This window comes from Podarcis muralis, chromosome 13, assembly GCF_964188315.1.
Source record: "Podarcis muralis chromosome 13, rPodMur119.hap1.1, whole genome shotgun sequence".
In the NCBI taxonomy this organism is placed as follows: Eukaryota; Metazoa; Chordata; class Lepidosauria; order Squamata; family Lacertidae; genus Podarcis; species Podarcis muralis.
In genome coordinates this window covers 51,003,767-51,024,537 of record NC_135667.1, presented here as the reverse complement: position 1 = coordinate 51,024,537, position 20,771 = coordinate 51,003,767, and the positions used below count along the sequence as shown (strand labels likewise).

Here is a 20,771-nt window from a genome sequence, read left to right as displayed (position 1 = left end):
GCTTTTTAATCACAGAACAAGAAATCAGCCCTCAGGAACTTATCCGGAGGAAAAAGATTTTTTTGAAAAAAATCCCTAAGCCCCGGGGTCACAATTTCAGCAAAAATCTGACTTTTGGCAATTCACTCAAAAATGGTGCCAAACGCTTGCAAATGCTCCCCTGAAAGCTTTTGCCGTCGAAACAGAAGGCTTTTTGTCACTGGAGAAGAAAGCAGCCTGCCAAAGGCATCCACTCTAGGGGACAGGGGTCCTGTGGGCCCTCCCCAAAGATTTTCTTCTGGGGCAGATTGCCTTTCAGCTTTTCTCTCCCCCCAGCCACATCAGGGGACGGCCAGCCAGCGGAGGGACCTAGGGGGCAGGTGGGAGGGTGAAGGCCGCTCCCTGCAAGGCCCTTTCCACCTGGCCAGGGGGCCAGGCCCAGCCCCACCTGCCAGCCCCACTGAAGAGGCTCCTCCTGAGGCCGGAGTGTTTGGTTGTTTTATTATTCTGCAAACCGCTTTGGGATTTTTATTTAAAATATAAAGCAGTATAACAATTACAATAAATAAATAAGTGGGAAATGGATTCCCCATGGAATTAACATACCACAATTTCCAGAGATATTTGTTTCTTATGGCACCATGGCAGCTGCTGTGGCCTTCCTTTCTGAGAAGCTGTGAGACAGAAAGGAAAATAAAAACAGAGGAAGTTACCAACCAGTAATTCACAACAGAAAATATCATCTGGGGACCACAGCTGAGGACCTGCCAAGCTATCAACATCTGTGGACAAGGCAAGCCAGGGAGCCAAACTGGGCCGGGAAGGAGCCATGCCCGTACGGAGAAGGGACAGTGGGGACGCGCCCCGAGGGACATCAGCCGGGAACCGCTGGGATGTTGTTCGGTTCTTCATCCCGGGAGCCGGAGCTGGAGCCTCGTCCCTGGAGGCGTGGCCCTGTGGAGGAAGAGGGACATCACATGAGAATGGGCTGTGAGGGGCCAAAAACTACTGGCAGAACGTCAACTCAGACGCACTTTCACCAACCCGAGCCATATCTGGCACATGTGGGGAATGGATTCCCCATGGAATTAACATCCCACATCTTCCATGGCCGTCACCCCTTTGTCCATTTGGGCCCTGCGGTACAGTAGCCTCTTAGGACCTGGGAGACAGAAAGGAAAATACACATCACCACTGGCTGCCAATGATCGCTGCTCCTGCCTGGGCGCCTGACCCCTGGCTTGGAAGGAGGGGGCGAGGGGGTGGTGCAAGACCGGCCTGCAACACCCCAACCCAGCCCTGTTTCATGCAGGTCGGGGCCACAACCTTCCTGCACATGTGGGGAATGGATTCCCCATGGAATTAACATCCCACGACTTCCAGTGATTCCTGGCGCCACAACCGCTGCATCGTCCTTCCTTTCTGAGAAGCTGTGAGACAGGAAGGAAAATGAAAACAGAGGAAGAAGTTACAGGTGGGAAATGTCCGGGAATCCCAAAGTCTAAACTCAGAAACCCTGGCTTATGTCTCGCAGGAGGACTCAGGATCCAGCCTGGACCTCAACCTTTCTCTCTTCCCTCCCTGTGTCATATTAAAGATTGTAAGCCCCTCGGGGCAGGAACTTTTTTTTACCTGCATTGGTAAGATGACAGGGAAACACTTCTCCTGCCACAGAAGGTCACAGCATACCTCCGAATTTCACTGGATTTCCCAGCACCGCTGGGCTGCTGGAGGTTTTCCCAATCCACAGCCCTGCAAAGGAAGAAGGACATTGTACTCCCTAGTGGTCAGTGGTCCCATGGGCCATCCCCAATGATTTCCTTCTGGGGCACATTGCCCTTAATATTTTCTCCCCCCCCCCCGCCAGTCTGCCCTCCCAGCTCCCTCCCTTCCTCACTCTTCCACATCCCTCCTTCTCCTGTTTGGCACAGAGGAGCCCAGTAGCAGCCCATGGTCAGGCAAGCCAGTGGAGGCAGGGCCCTCCTATGATGGGGTCATAGGGCCCCCTTCTGTAGGGATAGCCTGAGCGCTGGCGAGGGTGTCTGGCCAGCTGACCCAGGGAAGGAGGGGGACAGAACAAGCCCCCCTGCCATGCTGCCCATGCCCACGTCACCACTGGCTGCCAACGAACGCTGCTCCTGCCTGGGCACATAATGGCCAGACCCCTGGCTTGGAAGGAGGGGGCGAGGGGCTGGGGAGAGACTGGCCTGCTCCCCCCCCCCCCCCACTCCAGCACTCAATTGGCATTTCCCCCTACCTGAACTCTGAGCCTTTCCACACTGCCTCCCTATGGGGGTCTTTGTCCTTCCCCCTGTCCCATTAGCTATGGGGTGAGCGGCTTTTGTCTGGGCTCCAGTCCCTCCCGGGATGCAGCGGTTCCCAGGCTGAACCTTCTACTCCCTGCAAAACAAACGGAGACATCAGCAGGCGCCTGGCTCCCAGGCACGATAGCTCAGTCTGGGGCAGGAGGGGGGGGACCTGGGAAGGGGCATTTCCACTTACCTGATCTTATCTGCTGCCCCAACCTGTCCTCCTCCGTACGGGCATCTGGGCTCCGTCCCGGCCGGCATGGCACAGAGGCAGCAGCCCAAGTCTCCCCCGGCTCCGGAATAACTCTGGAGGTGTTCTTGATGGGGGGAAACCTTGGCTCCTCTTTCTGCGCCAAGTAGGGCCGGGAAGGAGCCATGCCCGCACAGATGGAGGGTGAGGCAGGCGAGGGTCAGGGGCTGGGAACCGCCATGATGGTCTCTCGTTCTTCGTCCCGGGAGCAGGCGCTGGAGCCTCATCCCTGGAGGTGTGGCCCTGTGGAGGAAGCAGGACATCATGTGAGAATGGGCCTCTGATGGGCCAAAAACTATGGAAGGACCCCTTTGTTCCCTCTGCCCCAGTACCTGAGGGTCGTCACGTCTCTCCAGGGATTTGACCAGAACAAAGTATATGTTGGGGAAAGACTCCCTACCTGCAAAGAAAACGGAGACATCAGCAAGCGCCTGGCTCCCAGCCACACTAGCCCAGTCTGGGGCAGGAGGGGGGGGGACCTGGGAAGGGGGCATTTCCTCCTATCTGATCTTCTTAGCTGCCCCAACCTGTCCTCCTCCGTACGGGCGTCTGGGCTCCGGCCCGACCAGCCTAGCACAGAAGCAGAAACCAAAGTCTCCTCCCTCTCTGAAATAACTTGAGATGCTGTTTTAATGGGAGGAAACTTTGGGTGTTGCTTCTGCACCAAACAGGGCCGTGAAGGAGCCATGCCCACACGGAGAAGGGCAGTGGGGAAGAGGTGCGAGGGTTCTCAGCCGGGAACCGCCGGGATGTTATCTTGCTCTTCATCCTGGAAGCTGGAGCCTCATCCCTGGAGACCTGGCCCTGTGGCGGAAGCAGGATACAGTATGGGCTCTCATGTGAATGGGCTCTCACTATCTGCAGATTCCCCAATTATTGCATTGCCACACCATGCTGCTGGGCAAACTCACAGAGCATGAAATTGCTGGTGGCTCCTGACTTTTTAATGTTCACAGTTGTACTCTGTGTCCATCTGGGAACTGTAGCGTCACACGCGAGCTGAGACCAGGAATAGCCAGTGGTGGTAGAGGACCAGTGTTGTCCCAGAGGATACATATGGGAAATGCCAGGGAACCCAGAAGTCTAAACTGGCAGATCCTGGCTTCTGTCTTTCAGCTGGACTCAGGGACCACCCTGGACCCTCAGCCTTTCGCTGTTGCCTCCTTGCTTCAGATTAGAGACCTTAAGGAGCCTCTTTTCAAAGGGTCACGCGCAGTGATGGTGCAAAGAAATAATACAAAATAAATCTCACTACGCTTCTGCCCTTTGCAAGCTAAAGCCTGCTAGAGACCTTTCCCTTGAAACCATAGGCTGTGTACCCACCATACCTTTGGGGCTCATCCCCACTTCCCCTTGGGTCGTGTGCCCAGCAATCTCAGGTGTGTTAACATATTTGCTCTTTGCTAGACGGGCCAGCCTGGTTTGCAAAAGTCAGCCCAGGAATTCCTTGTCTAGCACAGTTGTGCAGCCTGTACTTTCACTGAAATCCCAATTAATCAAAATTCTACCTTTTGTGTATTTCTGGGGTTTCGGGGGGGTATCCAGCAAATGTATAACACTATTTTGCCTGCACAGTTTTTAATGACACTATTGATGTGAACCGATGCATGATTTATAAAGTAAATAAAGCTTATTTTTAAAGTTCCCAGGTTGATGCCTGATTCTTTCTTAAGTGGGGCAAAGGGAAGGAAGGCAGCTAGCTTCATAGCTGGACTTGCTCAAAAGAAGGTTTTGCAGCCAGATTCCTATCCTTTTAAGATTCCTGTCAAGGATGGAATTTTAAAACTCTGTTTTTAAAGAACCAGGTGGCAACCCTATGTCAGGTATACAGGACCCACACTGTGAATTGTGCTCACAAATGTACTGGGAGCCACTGTAGATCCTTTAGGACCAGTGTTCTGTGGTCCCGGCGGCTGCTCCCAGTCCCCAGTCTAGCTGTCGCTACATCTGCTGACTCCTCTCAGATACACCTGAGCCAATCTGATCTGAGGGGAATCCCTTCCTATCCTCCAATATATGGTCTTCTGTTAGACCTGGGGCAGGACCAAACCCCATCTCCCAGGCGTCCCCCTTGAAGGCAAGGCACAATCCTGGGACACTCAACACCCAACGGTTTTCCATTTCCAAGGCACGGGGTCCCTCCCCAACTCAAGAACCTGGCATCTGAGCTTCTCCTTCCTTCCTGGTTCCTCCTCATGACGGAGTTCCTAGGACTCCACGGATCTCTGCTAATGGGAGCTGTTCCCAGAGCCCCTAACAAATTATAGTTCCCAGGATCTTTGGGGGGGGGGGAGATATCTGCTTTTTAGAACAGGCGCTTCAGGTTATAGACTCCACTAACCCAGAAATAGTACCTCGGGTTAAGAATTTTGCTTCAGGATGAGTTATTTGTACCCCGCCCATCTTCCTGGGTTGCCCCAGCCACTCTGAGGTAGATGGCGCAATCTAGGGTCTAAATCCCCTTCCTGTGTTTCTGTTTGGGAGGGGCTACAGCTCAGTGGCAGAGCATCTTCTGGGCACCCAGAAGGGCCTTGATTCAACTCCCTGCTTGGCTTCAGGTGTGGGAATGAGAAGGCCCAACTTGCAGGTTCGGTCCCCATCTGGCACAGCTGCATCTTCCTGCAATGCAGTGGGTTGGACTAGATGATCCTCAAGGTCCCTTCCAACTCCACAATTCTTTGATTCTAAGGATGCAAGAAGCATTGGCACTCCCGCTGTGTGAACCCAACACAGGTGCAGAGAGAGACAGACTGAAGCTCAGCCATAGAGGGTTCAGTTGCCAGAGGTGAATATGCAGGAAAGCGCCTGGCCCTTTGCCTGGCAGAAGACCTCACCCACTGGGCTGCATAGACAGCTGCCTCAGGAGCCAGGTCCCAGGTACCGGGAGCTCCAGACTGCCTTCCTCTGGCCTGGCTGGCAACAGCTCACCTGGGAATCAGAGTTTCCCCAAGCCTCACCTGGAGATGCTGAGGACTGACCCTGTGGCCTTGCACAGGTGCTGAGCTATGGCCTAAAAAGGCCCCTGGGTGGGTCAATCCTTGGTCTATCTAGGCCAGGCTGGGAGCAACTGCTATCTGCCACACTTTGAAGAACCTGACGCCCAGCGTAAATTAATTAACGCAGAGTCTTCTTCAGTAAAAGAATCAAAACTTTACTGAGTTAAAAATAAACTTGTTTGCAAATAACAGCATAGTGAACAGAAGATTGAACTAGCTCCAGAGCATACACAGAGTTACTGAGTCACACAGAGGCATTATGCACCAACAGCCTCCATTGAGCACAGGCTTCCCAGAGCTCAGGCTCCATCGCACACTCTGATTCTGCCTGCAAGCAGATACTGTACTTACACAGAGGAGTCCTCCTCAAGATGAGTCACAGTGATTCAGCATGCTAAATGATTCTGCAGCTTTCCAGCACTTCACAACACTTCTAGACTCCTTTACGGCTTCTGCTCTCAAATACCTTTGTCACAGGACAGAACCATTGCCAGGCAGTTGACAGCTTGGATGAGCAGCCCAACCTAATTCTCTGCGTCGGGAATCGGCAAAACAATTTCGTAGGATTGATCCCAAATGCATAAAACTTTGTGAATCATTAACCCCATACGTTGATATCAGAAGAGCAACACAGTGAGCTTGGTTCTGCTCAGGGCCGTCTTAAGTAGATATGGCGCCATGGTGCAAAGATCCCTCCGGTGCCCTCCCTCCCCATTTCCCAGAGTTGGTGACCTTTTTAGGGCACTGCTTCAGCGAGGCGGGGGAGGGCAACTGATGCCTGAAGGTGCCACATCCAGCCTCCGCCTCTTCCCTGGTGCCCTCCAGAACTTGGCGCCCTGGCGCCTTCGCCACTTAGCTCTATGGGCAAGATGCCCCTGGTTTTGCTTATTCTTAATGGGGAGAGTTCTTGGTGTTTAGCACAACTGTGGGGCTGTGAAAATTTCACTCTCTGTGTTTTGCTCCCTTTTTGTTAGTTATTCCCCTTCCAGAAGAAGAAGAATCATAGAATCATAGAATAGAATCATAGAGTTGGAATAGACCACAAGGGCCATCGAGTCCAACCCCCTGCCAAGCAGGAAACACCATCAGAGCACTCCTGACATATGGTTGTCAAGCCTCTGCTTACAGACCTCCAAAGAAGGAGACTCCACCACACTCCTTGGCAGCAAATTCCACTGTCGAACAGCTCTTACTGAGAGTGGGGCTCATCGTCTCCCTGCCCATCCCTTTCCCCACAGAAGCAGCCTGAAGGTAGCAATTGTGAGTCACAATAATAGGGGAAGGTACAAGCTGGCTTCAGTGGGGCAGAACTAACCACCTAGAATGCATTTGGAAAATATATGTGCAGAAGATGCCCTCCTGTTGCTGATGGCTAGTGTGCCCTGGTCCCCATGCAGAGCAGGAAGAAGGAAACAGATCCTGGGACAGATTTTTCTTTACTTTCTTCCTGCTCCTGGTGGTCCAACCCTTAAATGAGTGATGGGAAGCAGTCTCTCTTCAGGGCGAGGCATTTATCCCTGCAGGATGCAACTTAGTATATTTGTAAGAGATTGTGTGGGGGAAATAAGGAATAACAGATACAAGTTTGTTCAAAAAGTGATGGAAGTCAATCAATGAAATTTTATTATTGAGATATTTGTAGAATAAATTTGGAAGAAATTTGGAACAACAACAACAACAAAATTATCCGGTGTGTCCAAAGGATGAACAGGGAAAAGTACGCTCTTCACATTTGTAAAGCCTGTATTTGTAAAGCTTTCAAATGCTTCAGCAGCTGAAAAAATCAGAAACCGGAATACAGTCCTTCAGCAGAGATCCAAACGCTCTGGAATTCGTCAAGCTGTGGAATCCTCAAGCTGTGGTTTTTTTATAAAAAAAGAAGGGGAGAAAGGACAGTGGTCAAAGACAATGGGAGCTGTAGTAAAGCAACCCCTGTAGGAAGGCCCCCAGCCTTCTCCCCGCCCCATGCAAAGGCACCCTTCCTCTTACCTGGTCCTTTTGGAGGAGGCTTCGGCAGCAGCCACAGCGGTGCACGATCGAGATCCTGCAAGAAAGAAGGGATCTTTGAAGCACTGCTTCTTGGGCTCAAATCTTGTTGGCTGCTTTCGCAGCGGCATCTGGGTGGCCCCTGGGAGAAGAGGAGGCTGGACCAGACGGACCCTTGGCCTGATCCTTTTGTGTTTCCTAAGGCCCCCCTCCTCCCCCCTGTCCCATTACCTCAGGGGCGAGAGGCCGTCGTCTGGGCTCCAGTCCCTCCCGGAGGAATGCGGCAGTTCCACGGCTGAACTTCTCCCTCGCTGCAAAGGAAACAGAGACATCATCAGGCGCCTGTCTCCCAGCCACGCTAGCCCCAGTCTGGGGCAGGAGGGTGGGGGACCTGGGAAGGGACATTTCCACTTACCTGATCTTATCAGGGCTCCCCACTTCTCCACCGTACGGGCGTCCGACCGGCCTAGCACAGAAGCAACAGCCCAAGTCTCCTCCCTCACCTGAGAAGCTGTTTTAATGGGAGGAAACTTTGGCTGCTGCTTCTGTGCCAAACCGGGCCGGGATGGAGCCATGCCCATACGGAGGAGGGGCAGGGGGGACGCGCCGTGAGGGACGACAGCCGGGAACCGCCGGGATGTTGTTCGGTTCTTCATTCCGGGAGCCGGCACTGGAGCCTCATCCCTGGAGGCGTGGCCCTGTGGAGGAAGAAGGACATCACATGAGAATGGAAGCCACAGGTGGGGAGAGTGTTTCTAGGACTCCCAAAACATGTTTCACAAGGATCCCTTCATTCCCTCTGCCCTCGTACCTGATGTTCGCCACGCCTCTCCAGGGATTTCGCCAGAACAAAATATGTGTTGGGGAAAGGCTCCCACACTGCAAAGAAAAAAGAAACATGAGCAGGCGCCTGGCTCCCTGCCATGCTAGCCCCAGTCTGGGGCAGGAGGGTGGGGGACAAGGGAAGGAAGCATTCCTAGAATATGGGGCACTCAGTGGGCATTTCCACTTACCTGAGCTGGGAGCCTTTCCCCCTTTGCTCTGGCCGGCCTCTCGCCTAAGGAAGAAACAAGCTCAGTTAGTATGATTGGGGGAGACAGGGCGAATTCTGGGATTGATCTCCACCAGAGCCAGATTATTCAAAGGACAGAGTAGGCCTATGGGCCAGGCAACAACGGATCAGAATAAGTACTGTTTGTTTTGCCTATTAATTATTGTTGGTTGCTAAAATAAAAAACGTATCAGGATATGATTTGCAAGGAGCCCAGGGATATTTTGACTGCCTAGGGGCCTCCACAGGTTTCAACCTGGAACTGTGCCCAACCAAGGGCCAACTTTGGGCTCTCAAATGTCAAGGGCCTCCTGTACGCAGAGCCGTAGCTGAGTGATCTTGCGCCCCTGGAGAACCGTCCAGATCGCGCCCCCTAGCCACGGTCGAATGAGCTCTTCTTTCTGCCTCTCCTCCAACCCTCCACCCGTTCAATTCACCCTCTATCAAAAACCTTTTCTTATGAGGCAATAGCCCAGCACACCGGCCGTGCCATCCTCAGACTGCCCCACCCCTGCCACAGAAGGGCACAGCATACCTGCCGATGTTGGTTTTGGACGTGGCACCGCTGGGCTGCTGCTTGGCCGGAGCCCTGACCGGCGCTTCCAAACCACGGCCCTGCAAAGGAAGAAGGACATTTTACTCTCCTGCCATAGGCATCCACTCTAGGGGACAGGCATCCACTCTAGGGGACCCTCCCCAAAGATTTTCTTCTGGGGCAGATTGCCTTTCAGGTTTTCTCTCCCCCCAGCCACATCAGGGGGTGGTCAGCCAGCGGAGGGACATAGGGGGGCAGGTGGGAGGGTGAAGGCCGCTCCCTGCAAGGCCCTTTCCACCTGGCCTGGGGGGCGAGGCCCAGACCCACCTGCCAGCCCCACTGAAGAGGCTCCTCCTGAGGCCGGAGGAACATCGCCCAGCTATTGTTTTATTGTTTTGTTGTTTTATTATTCTGCAAACCGCTTTGGGATTTTTATTTAAAATATAAAGCAGTATAAAAATTAAAATAAATAAATAAGTGGGAAATGGATTCCCCATGGAATTAACATACCACGATTTCAAGTGATATTTCTTTCTTATGGCACCATGGCAGCTGCTGTGGCCTTCCTTTCTGAGAAGCTGTGAGACAGAAAGGAAAATAAAAACAGAGGAAGTTACCAACCAGTAATTCACAACAGAAAATATCATCTGGAGGCCACAGCTGAGGACCTGCCAAGGTATCAACATCTGTGGACAAAGCAATCCAGGGAGCCAAGCCACATGCATCAGTGATGGGTGACGCTAATAATTAATAATAATAATAATAATAATAATAATAATAATAATGCCACTCACCTCTTCTGGGCCATCTACCTTCAGAATCCATTTGATCATCAGAATGATGATAAACTCTCTCAAGTCTCTCACCATTATCTGACAGGCATCCATCTTGCAGGGCACTATAAGGCTTGCTTGCAAAGCAGCACTTTGTGACATCAGCTGGCAAACAGGGCCCAGGCTGCTGGCTTGTCAGGCAGATGAATTAAGAAAAATAAAATCAGGGGGGTCAAAGTGTGCTGGGATGAGGCCACTGTGCATGGCAACTGAAAAAGAGGCAGAAGCTGAATACATTGACCAGTTTAGAGGAGGATGGAAAGAACATGTATAAGCCAAATGAGATAAGTAATTGCTTTCAAAGTTTTTTTTAGGAAACTATATACACAAGGCCCAGTGAATGAACAAGAAATAGAGGAATTTCTTAAAAAATATGGACTACCTAAAATCTCAGAACAAAGTAAATTGACATTGAATGGGAAAATAACAGAACAAGATATAGAGGATGCCATTCAAAAGACACAATTGGGAAAATCTCCAGGACCAGACGGTTTGACGGCCAGATACTATAAAGCCCTGAAAGAATTGTTAGTGCAACCATTGAAAGAAGTTTGCAACGAAATATTGGAGGGGGAAAAGGCACCTGAATCGTGGAAAGAAGCTTTCATTTCACTTATACCAAAAACTGAGACTGAAAAGAACCAGGTTAAGAACTACCGCCCTATATCATTACTCAATGTGGATTACAAAATATTTGCAGACATTCTAGCAAAAAGACTGAAGAAAGTATTGGTAGATGAGATTCATAAGGACCAAGCTGGCTTTCTCCCAGGAAGACATATGTCAGATAATGTGAGGAATATAATAGACATTTTGGAATTGTTGGAAGTGAACATCAATAGAAAAGCGGTATTGATTTTTGTGGATGCAGAGAAAGCCTTTGACAATATTTGTTGGAGTTTTATGAAGAAGAATCTCCAAGGGATGGGGGTAGGCCAAGGTTTTGAAAATGGTATAGGTGCAATATATTCTGAACAGAAAGCAAAATTAATTGTAAACAATGTGGTAACGAATGAAATATTCATAGAGAAAGGAACACGACAGGGATGCCCTATTTCCCCTCTACTTTTTATATCGGTCCTGGAGGTCTTGTTAAATATGATTAGAGAGGACCAGTTGGTTAAAGGAATTCAGGTCGGAATTAAAGAGTATAAATTAAGGGCATTTGCAGATGACCTGGTACTGACTCTACAACAGCCAAACACTAGTACTAAAAGGGTTTTAGAACTGATTGAGATATTTGGTCAGGTTGCAGGATTTAAACTGAACAAACAAAAAACTAAAGTGTTGGAGAAAAATCTAACAAATGAGGAAAAAGAGAGATTTCAGAGTGAAACAGGCTTGGGGATAGCAAAGAAAGTGAAGTACCTGGGGGTGAACTTGACATCAAAAAATGTGAACTTATTTAAAGATAACTATGATAAATGTTGGACAGAAGTAAAGAGAGATCTAGATATATGGTCAAGGTTGAAACTTTCCTTGTTAGGCAGAATTGCTGTTATCAAGATGAATGTATTGCCTAGAATGTTGTTTTTGTTTCAGACATTACAAATAATGGACAAGATGGATTGTTTCAAGAGGTGGCAGAAAGATATATCTAAATTTGTCTGGCAGGGCAAAAAGCCCAGAATTAAATTCAAGACATTAACAGATGCAAAAGATAGAGGGGGTTTTGCCCTGCCGGACTTAAGGCTTTACTATGAATCAGCAGCGTTTTGCTGGCTGAAGGACTGGCTGCTTCTTGAGAACACAGACATTTTGGACCTAGAAGGGTTTGATAATAGATTTGGATGACATGCATATGTATGGTATGACAAGGTAAAATTGCATAAAGGCTTTAAGAACCATATTGTTAGGAAAGCATTGTATAATGTCTGGATACGCTATAAAGATTTATTGGAAAGTAAAACTCCCAGGTGGCTGTCACCAATGGAAGCCAAAGAGGTGAAAAAACTTAATATGGGTTCTAAATGGCCCAAATATTCTGAAATTCTAGAACAGGAGGGTGAGAAAACAAAATTGCAGAGCTTTGAGAAACTGAAGTATAAAGTGAGAGATTGGTTACATTACCGTCAGATAAATGAAGTATTTAAACAGGACAGAAAGAAAGGCTTCCAAGTGGAGAGGTCAAAACTAGAAACAGAATTGTTAGAACCCAATACCAAAAATTTGTCAAGAATGTATAACTTGCTGTTGAAGTGGAATACTCAAGATGAAAAGGTGAAATCCAGTATGATTAAATGGGCACAGGATATTGGACATGACATTGAACTTGCTGACTGGGAGCAGCTGTGGACCACAGGTGTTAAATTTACGGCATGTAATGCCTTAAGAGAAAACATTATGAAAATGATCTATAGGTGGTACATGACTCCTGCCAAGTTAGCGAAGATTTATCATCTGCCCAATAACAAATGTTGGAAATGTAATGAAATGGAGGGAACTTTCTACCACCTTTGGTGGACCTGCCCGAAGATTAAGGCTTTCTGGGAAATGATCTATAATGAAATTAAGAAAGTTCTTAAGAGAACCTTTTCCAAGAAACCAGAAGCTTTTCTCTTGGGTATGGTGGGCCAAATGGTGCCAAGAAAGGATAAGATATTTTTTATGTACGCCACAACAGCTGCAAGGATTCTTCTAGCAAAGTATTGGAAGACACAAGATCTACCCACGTTGGAAGAATGGCAGACGAAGGTGATAGACTATATGGGACTGGCAGAGATGACTGGCAGAATTCGAGACCGGGGGAAAGAGACAGTGGAAGAAGATTGGAAGAAATTTAAAATATACCTTAAAAATTGTTGTAATTTGGATGAAAAGTAGGAGGTCAGGGAGATAAGAAACAAAGAACTACAGCTGTTACTAATAAGTTAATGAAGTTAAACTTATGAAACGACCAAAATAAGTTTATGACTGAAGGGTTGCTGGGAAAATTTGAAATAAGGATGCAGAAAAGGGGTGGTATGGGGAGGTCCATTTTATGTTTGTTTAAGTGTTTCATGTTTTTGTTGTGTTTTTTATTTGTGGAAAATTAATAAAAATTTACTTTAAAAAAAAAAACAGAATCATTTAGGGGAAGAGACCTTCCCCCAATTTCCTAGGAACCAGGAATGGGAAGCTCAAGTGCTTCTAACAGGATGACTTGACAGAGCAGGCTTATAAAATTTTGTTCCCATAGGTGCCTCCCATCTCTCTACTGAGCGATGGCAAGAGTCCATGGGGTTCCAGGCTCTCACCTTTGGAGAACTGAGACATGGCGGAGATTGTCTTACCTTTAAGAAATACAGTTTATTCACCTGTTTACACCTTCAGTTTGCATGGAGGGAGTCCAGATCTTACAGTAAAGTCCTTTCAAGAGGGACTTGTCCCCCAAAACAGGGCAGCCAGCCTTCCCAAGTTGGATTCCAGACTCTGCTCCTCCTCCTCCTCCCCTTGCTCAAAGCCTCAGTTTTCCTCACCACACACCATTATCCTGGATCCCTTTCAAATCCCCAGTCTCTGTTCACACAGCAGGGCAATGAAGAAGGACTTCTCTTGCATTTCCAGTTAGGCTCTCCTTGTCTTGTTTCTTAAAGACCCTCACTTGGCCAGGTCCTTTTGCATAGGCTAGCCCAGGAATTCCTCTGCAGCTTGTATTTCTCCCTTCACATCCCAAATAATCCCAAATCCAACCATTTATTAATTTCTAGGGTTTAGTGGGATCCCCCCATAATCTAGAACAATATTGTAACTAAGGTAATTCTATTCGGATTCCCAAGGGAATGTCAAGCAGGGAGGGAGGGGGGAAGAGAGAGAGTGGAATTCTGGGAGAGAGTGACGATTGGAGGAGGCTTTGAAAGGGAGTTTGAATGTTGGGGAGGAGGCAGTTGGGAGTCGGTTGAGAGCGGTGGGTTCTGGAGGGAGGAGGTCAGCTGGGGTGGGCAGCTCTTCAGCTTAGGATCAGTATGAGAGTCGTTTGACGGTGGCCAAAAAGGAACAGAGACGCAGAGAGGGACTGTGAGTCTCCCGTGGAAGCTGGGGAATGTGGCAGTCCCATGCCCAGCGAAGAGGGGCTCTGCCAGCTGCCCAGGAACAGAATAACCTCAATTTTGGATGGCCACAGAGCCAGGCTTGGCTTGTTTTCCTAATGCCCAGATGCCTCACACCACCCTCCGAAAACACCTAGAAAGCAGCTTTACGCCTGGGCTATGCAGATCATCATCTTTCCAAGCAACTTAAAAATGTAATCCTGGTGGTCAACAAAAGAAGTTTAAAGACTCTCTCAAGGCAAATCTAAAAGAAATGTAGTAGAAACAATTGGGAAACACTGGCGTGCAAACACTCCAATTAGAGAACAGCCTTTACCAACGGTGTCATGGACTTTGAAGACACTCGAACTCAGGACAAAAGGGAGAAACAAACTAGAAGGAAGGCACGCTTGGCAAACCCTCACCGTGATCAACTCCCACCTGGAAATCTATATCCCCACTGTGGAAGGACATGTGGATTCAGAATTGGCCTCCACAGTCCATTATGGACTCACTGTTAAGATTGTGTTCATGGAAGACAATCTTACTTGGCTACATGTGATTGCCAAAGAAGAAGGTGATAGAAATTGGGGGGCTACGGCCTTTTTTATGGACATGGACTTAATGGAAATTCCTCATGGGAAGATGCCTTGCCTGTCTATGCTCCCCCAATGTCCGGTTGGTCCAACACTTCCAACCGTGTTGTGCTCCCCAAAGGGCGGCACCCATCCGGCAGGTGGAGGGACCTTGGGGAGGGGGATAGTGTCATGGGGCAGGAATCAGCTTCACCTGCTGAACAGCAGCCTGAAGGGGGAGAAGGGGAGTGACTTCCCCTGCAGCTTCAAGGACTCAAGGACTTCCCCTGCAGCTTCATTCTCTTGAAGCGTGGCCCTGTGGAGGAAGAAGGACTTGGTATCCTCCTGGCAGACGTGGGGAATGGATGCCCAATGCCCCTGCCCTGACATTGCTCCCCAAGAAAGCTTGGCCCACCCACTTCAAGACAAGAGCATCTCCTTTCTGCTCTCATGCAGGAAGGTTCTTCTCCCATTCTCTGTTGACACTCAACTTGGAGGGTGTTCTCCCAGCCCTTCCTCTTTCCTGTTCTTTTTATGGGAGGCTTTGGCAGCAGCCACAGCGGGGCAGACAGGAGATCCTGGAAGAAAGAAGGTATCTTTGAAGCAGGAGAGAACTCAACACTAAGGGCTTCTTTGAGGGAAGAATCACTGGACGTGTGAATGGGCTGTCACAGGCCATGACAGTTTTATTGATTTATTATGCTGTAAACCGCTTTGAGATTTTTATTACAAATATAAAGCGGTATAGAAATTAAAATAAATATGTGGGAAATGGATTCCCCAAGGAATTAGCATACCACAATTTCCAGGGATATTTGTTTCTTATGGCACCATGGCTGTGCCCTTCCTGCCTGAGAACCTGTGAGACAGAAAGGAAAATGAAAACAGAGGAAGTTACCAACCAGTAATTCACAACAGAAAATATCATCTGGGGACCACAGCTGAGGACCTGCCAAGCTATCAACATCTGTGGACAAGGCAAGCCAGGGAACCGCCGGGATGTCATCTGGTTCTTCATCCCGGGAGCCGGAGCTGGAGCCTCGTCCCTGGAGGCGTGGCCCTGTGGAGGAAGGGGGACATCCTATGAGAATGGGCTGTGAGGGGCCCAAAACTACTGACAGAACGTCAACTCAGATGCACTTTCACCAACCCGAGCCATATCTGGCACATGTGGGGAATGGATTCCCCATGGAATTAACATACCACGATTTCCAGTGATATTTCTTTCTTATGGCACCATGGCAGCTGCTGTGCCCTTCCTTTCTGAGAACCTGTGATACAGAAAGGAAAATAAAAACAGAGGAAGTTACCAACCAGTAATTCACAACAGAAAATATCATCTGGGGACCACAGCTGAGGACCTGCCAAGCTATCAACATCTGTGGACAAGGCAAGCCAGGGAGCCAAATTGGGCCGGGAAGGAGCCATGCCCGTACGGAGAAGGGACAGTGGGGATGCGCCGCGAGGGACGTCAGCCGGGAACCGCCGGGATGTTGTTCGGTTCTTCATTCCGGGAGCTGGCGCTGGAGCCTCATCCCTGGAGGCGTGGCCCTGTGGAGGAAGGGGGACATCCTATGAGAATGGGCTGTGAGGGGCCAAAAACTACTGACAGAACGTCAACTCAGACGCACTTTCAGCAACCCTTTCAGTAGCCTCTTAGGACCTGGGAGACAGAAAGGAAAATACACCTCACCACTGGCTGCCATGATCGCTGCTCCTGCCTGGGCGCCTGACCCCTGGCTTGGAAGGAGGGGGCGAGGGGGTGGTGCAAGACCGGCCCGCAACACCCCAACCCAGCCCTGTTTCACGCAGGTCGGGGCCACAACCTTCCTGCACATGTGGGGAATGGATTCCCCATGGAATTAACATACCACGACTTCCAGTGATTCCTGGCGCCACAACCGCTGCATCGTCCTTCCTTTCTGAGAAGCTGTGAGACAGGAAGGAAAATGAAAACAGAGGAAGAAGTTACAGGTGGGAAATGTCCGGGAATCTCAAAGTCTAAACTCAGAAATCCTGGCTTATGTCTCGCAGGAGGACTCAGGATCCAGCCTGGACCTCAACCTTTCTCTCTTCCCTCCCTGTGTCATATTAAAGATTGTAAGCCTCTCGGGGCAGGAACTTTTTTTTACCTGCAGTTGGTAAGATGACAGGGAAACACTTCCCCTGCCACAGAAGGTCACAGCATACCTCCGAATTTCACTGGGTTTCCCAGCACCGCTGGGCTGCTGGAGGTTTTCCCAATCCACAGCCCTGCGAAGGAAGAAGGACATTGTACTCTCTAGTGGACAGTGGTCCCATGGGCCATCCCCAATGATTTCCTTCTGGGGCACATTGCCCTCAATATTTTCTCACCCCCCCCCAGGCTGCCTTCCCAGCTGCCTCCCTTCCTCACTCTTCCACATCCCTCCTCCTCCTGTTTGGCACAGAGGAGCCCGGCAGCAGCCCATGGGCAGGCAAGCCAGTGGAGGCAGGGCCTTCTTGCGGTGGAGACATAGGGCCCCCGGAGGGAGGAGCCCCCAAACCTCTGCAGTGACAGCCTGAGTGCTGGCGAGGTGAACCAGGGAAGGAGGGGGACAGAACAAGCACCCCTGCCATGCTGCCCATGCCCACGTCACCACTGGCTGCCAACCATCGCTGCTCCTGCCTGGGCACATAATGACCAGACCCCTGGCTTGGAAGGAGGGGGTGAGGGGCTGGGGCGAGACAGGCCTGCTCCCCCCCCCCACTCCAGCACTCAATTGGCATTTCCCCCTACCTGAACTCTGAGCCTTTCCACACTTTCCTCCCTACGGGGGTCTTTGTCCTTCTCCCTGTCCCAGTACCTCTGGGGTGAGAGGCCTTTGTCTGGGCTCCAGTCCCTCCCGTGATGCAGCGGCTCCCAGGCTGAACCTTCTCCTCGCTGCAAAACAAACGGAGACATCAGCAGGCACCTGGCTCCCAGCCACTCTAGCCCCAGTATGGGGCAGGAGGGGGGGACCTGGGAAGGGGGCATTTCCTCCTACCTGATCTTATTAGCTGCCCCAACCTGTCCTCCTCCGTACGGGTGTCTGGGCTCCGTCCCGGCCGGCCTGGCACAGAGGCAGCAACCCAAGTCTCCCCCGGCTCCGGAATAACTCTGGAGGTGTTCTTGATAGGGGGAAACCTTGGCTCCTCTTTCTGCGCCAAGTAGGGCCGGGAAGGAGCCATGCCCACATGGAGAAGGGGCAGTGGGGAAGAGATGCGAGGGTTGCCAGCCGGGAACCGCCGGGATGTTCTTTTGCCCTTCATCCCGGGAGCTGGAGCCTCATCCCTGGAGGCCTGCCCTGTGTGTACGGGAGTCTTTGTCCCTCCCGTGATGCAGCGGCTCCCAGGCTGAACCTTTCCCTCGCTGCAAAACAAACGGAGACATCAGCAGGCACCTGGCTCCCAGCCACATTAGCCCCAGTCTGGGGCAGGAGGGGGGACCTGGGAAGGGGGCATTTCCTCCTACCTGATCTTATTAGCTGCCCCAACCTGAACTCCTCCGTACGGGTGTCTGGGCTCCGTCCCGGCCGGCCTGGCACAGAGGCAGCAACCCAAGTCTCCCCCGGCTCCGAAATAACTCTGGAGGTGTTCTTGATAGGGGGAAACCTTGGCTGCTGCTTCTGCGCCAAGTAGGGCCGGGAAGGACCCATGCCCGCACGGAGAACGGACGGAGGGTGAGGCAGGCGAGGGTCAGGGGCCGGGAACCACCATGATGGTCTGTTGTTCTTCGTCCCAGGAGCAGGCGCTGGAGCCTCATCCCTGGAGGTGTGGCCCTGTGGAGGAAGGGGGACATCCTATGAGAATGGGCTGTGAGGGGCCAAAAACTACTGACAGAACGTCAACTCAGATGCACTTTCACCAACCCGAGCCATATCTGGCACATGTGGGGAATGGATTCCCCATGGAATTAACATACCACGATTTCCAGTGATATTTCTTTCTTATGGCACCATGGCAGCTGCTGTGCCCTTCCTTTCTGAGAACCTGTGATACAGAAAGGAAAATAAAAACAGAGGAAGTTACCAACCAGTAATTCACAACAGAAAATATCATCTGGGGACCACAGCTGAGGACCTGCCAAGCTATCAACATCTGTGGACAAGGCAAGCCAGGGAGCCAAATTGGGCCAGGAAGGAGCCATGCCCGTACGGAGAAGGGACAGTGGGGATGCGCCGCGAGGGATGTCAGCCGGGAACCGCCGGGATGTTGTTCGGTTCTTCATTCCGGGAGCTGGCGCTGGAGCCTCATCCCTGGAGGCGTGGCCCTGTGGAGGAAGGGGGACATCCTATGAGAATGGGCTGTGAGGGGCCAAAAACTACTGACAGAACGTCAACTCAGACGCACTTTCAGCAACCCTTTCAGTAGCCTCTTAGGACCTGGGAGACAGAAAGGAAAATACACCTCACCACTGGCTGCCAATGATCGCTGCTCCTGCCTGGGCGCCTGACCCCTGGCTTGGAAGGAGGGGGCGAGGGGGTGGTGCAAGACCGGCCCGCAACACCCCAACCCAGCCCTGTTTCACGCAGGTCGGGGCCACAACCTTCCTGCACATGTGGGGAATGGATTCCCCATGGAATTAACATACCACGACTTCCAGTGATTCCTGGCGCCACAACCGCTGCATCGTCCTTCCTTTCTGAGAAGCTGTGAGACAGGAAGGAAAATGAAAACAGAGGAAGAAGTTACAGGTGGGAAATGTCCGGGAATCCCAAAGTCTAAACTCAGAAACCCTGGCTTATGTCTCGCAGGAGGACTCAGGATCCAGCCTGGACCTCAACCTTTCTCTCTTCCCTCCCTGTGTCATATTAAAGATTGTAAGCCCCTCGGGGCAGGAACTTTTTTTTACCTGCATTGGTAAGATGACAGGGAAACACTTCCCCTGCCACAGAAGGTCACAGCATACCACCGAATTTCACTGGGTTTCCCAGCACCGCTGGGCTGCTGGAGGTTTTCCCAATCCACAGCCCTGCAAAGGAAGAAGGACATTGTACTCCCTAGTGGTCAGTGGTCCCATGGGCCATCCCCAATGATTTCCTTCTGGGGCACATTGCCCTTAATATTTTCTCCTCCCCACCCCCGCCAGTCTGCCCTCCCAGCTCCCTCCCTTCCTCACTCTTCCACATCCCTCCTTCTCCTGTTTGGCACAGAGGAGCCCGGCAGCAGCCCATGGTCAGGCAAGCCAGTGGAGGCAGGGCCCTCCTACGGTGGGGTCATAGGGCCCCCTTCTATAGGGATAGCCTGAGCGCTGGCGAGAGTGTCTGGCCAGCTGACCCAGGGAAGGAGGGGGACAGAACAACCCCCCCTGCCATGCTGCCCATGCCCACGTCACCACTGGCTGCCAACGAACGCTGCTCCTGCCTGGGCACATAATGGCCAGACCCCTGGCTTGGAAGGAGGGGGCGAGGGGCTGGGGAGAGACAGGCCTGCTCCCCCCCACTCCAGCACTCAATTGGCATTTCCCCCTACCTGAACTCTGAGCCTTTCCACACTTTGCCTCCCTATGGGGGTCTTTGTCCTTCCCCCTGTCCCATTAGCTCTGGGGTGAGAGGCTTTGGTCTGGGCTCCAGTCCCTCCCGGGATGCAGCGGTTCCCAGGCTGAACCTTCTCCTCGCTGCAAAACAAACGGAGACATCAGCAGGCGCCTGGCTCCCAGCCACGCTAGCCCCAGTCTGGGGCAGGAGGGGGGAACCTGGGAAGGGAGCATTTCCTCCTACCTGATCTTATTAGCTGTCCCAACCTGACCTGCTCCGTACGGGCGTCTGGGCTCCGCCCCGGCCGGCTTGGCACAGAGGCAGCAGCCCAAGTCTCCCCCGGCTCCGGAATAACTCTGGAGGTGTTCTTGATGGGGGTAAACCTTGGCTGCTGCTTCTGCGCCAAGTAGGACCGGGAAGGAGCCATGCCCGCACGGAGAACGGACGGAGGGTGAGGCAGGCGAGGGTCAGGGGCCGGGAACCGCCGTGATGGTCTGTCGTTCTTCGTCCCGGGAGCAGGCGCTGGACCCTCATCCCTGGAGGTGTGGCCCTGTGGAGGAAGCAGGACATCATATGAGAATGGGCCTCTGATGGGCCAAAAACTATGGAAGGACCCCTTTGTTCCCTCTGCCCCAGAACCTGAGGGTCGTCACGTCTCTCCAGGGATTTGACCAGAACAAAGTATATGTTGGGGAAAGGCTCCCTCCCTGCAAAGAAAACAGAGACATCAGCAAGCGCCTGGCTCCCAGCCACACTAGCCCAGTCTGGGGCAG

The 20,771-nt window shown here is 51.4% G+C and overlaps 2 protein-coding genes across 5 annotated transcripts; both read right to left on the bottom strand.

Annotated features, from left to right (window-relative positions):
• Positions 1 to 627: 627 nt before the first annotated feature.
• On the bottom strand, positions 628 to 20,708 carry LOC114582354 (uncharacterized). Of its 4 annotated transcripts, XR_013390478.1 has the most exons (6): positions 20,638 to 20,708; positions 17,994 to 18,300; positions 17,280 to 17,423; positions 16,654 to 16,774; positions 16,393 to 16,451; positions 628 to 1,141 (listed from the first exon to the last, which is right to left on the bottom strand). XR_013390478.1 is itself a non-coding variant. In XM_077917589.1 (4 exons), the coding sequence occupies exons 1-4, from the start codon at positions 17,514 to 17,516 to the stop codon at positions 1,135 to 1,137; spliced, it is 357 nt and encodes a 118-aa protein (XP_077773715.1). In that variant the 5' UTR covers positions 17,517 to 17,729; the 3' UTR covers positions 628 to 1,134. The 4 variants fall into 4 exon arrangements, 2 of the variants coding, with proteins under 2 accessions (XP_077773715.1, XP_077773714.1); XR_013390477.1 differs by lacking the exons at positions 17,994 to 18,300; positions 20,638 to 20,708 and having other exon boundaries at positions 17,280 to 17,729; XM_077917589.1 differs by lacking the exons at positions 17,994 to 18,300; positions 20,638 to 20,708 and having other exon boundaries at positions 17,347 to 17,729.
• Positions 6,509 to 8,347, bottom strand: LOC144325209 (uncharacterized). The gene is made up of 4 exons (XM_077917793.1): positions 7,936 to 8,347; positions 7,752 to 7,831; positions 7,524 to 7,578; positions 6,509 to 6,516 (listed from the first exon to the last, which is right to left on the bottom strand). The coding sequence occupies exons 1-4, from the start codon at positions 8,174 to 8,176 to the stop codon at positions 6,509 to 6,511; spliced, it is 384 nt and encodes a 127-aa protein (XP_077773919.1). The 5' UTR covers positions 8,177 to 8,347.
• Positions 20,709 to 20,771: the final 63 nt, after the last annotated feature.

Bases quoted from the DNA above. Each gene is read 5' to 3' on its own strand.
- LOC114582354 (XM_077917588.1), bottom strand. From the start codon at position 17,516: ATGCCCCCTTCCCAGGTCCCCCCCTCCTGCCCCATACTGGGGCTAGAG. The intron at 16,775-17,346 runs GTACTGGGACAG...CTTCCTTCGCAG, and splicing joins AAAGGCCTCTCACCCCAGAG to GGCTGTGGATTGGGAAAACC. The intron at 1,142-16,392 runs GTATGTTAATTC...TCTGTCTCCCAG, and splicing joins AGGAATCACTGGAAGTCGTG to GTCCTAAGAGGCTACTGTAC.
- LOC144325209 (XM_077917793.1), bottom strand. From the start codon at position 8,176: ATGAAGAACCGAACAACATCCCGGCGGTTCCCGGCTGTCGTCCCTCAC. The intron at 7,832-7,935 runs GTAAGTGGAAAT...TTTCCTTTGCAG, and splicing joins GGGAGCCCTGATAAGATCAG to CGAGGGAGAAGTTCAGCCGT. The intron at 7,579-7,751 runs GTAATGGGACAG...TCTTTCTTGCAG, and splicing joins GACGGCCTCTCGCCCCTGAG to GATCTCGATCGTGCACCGCT.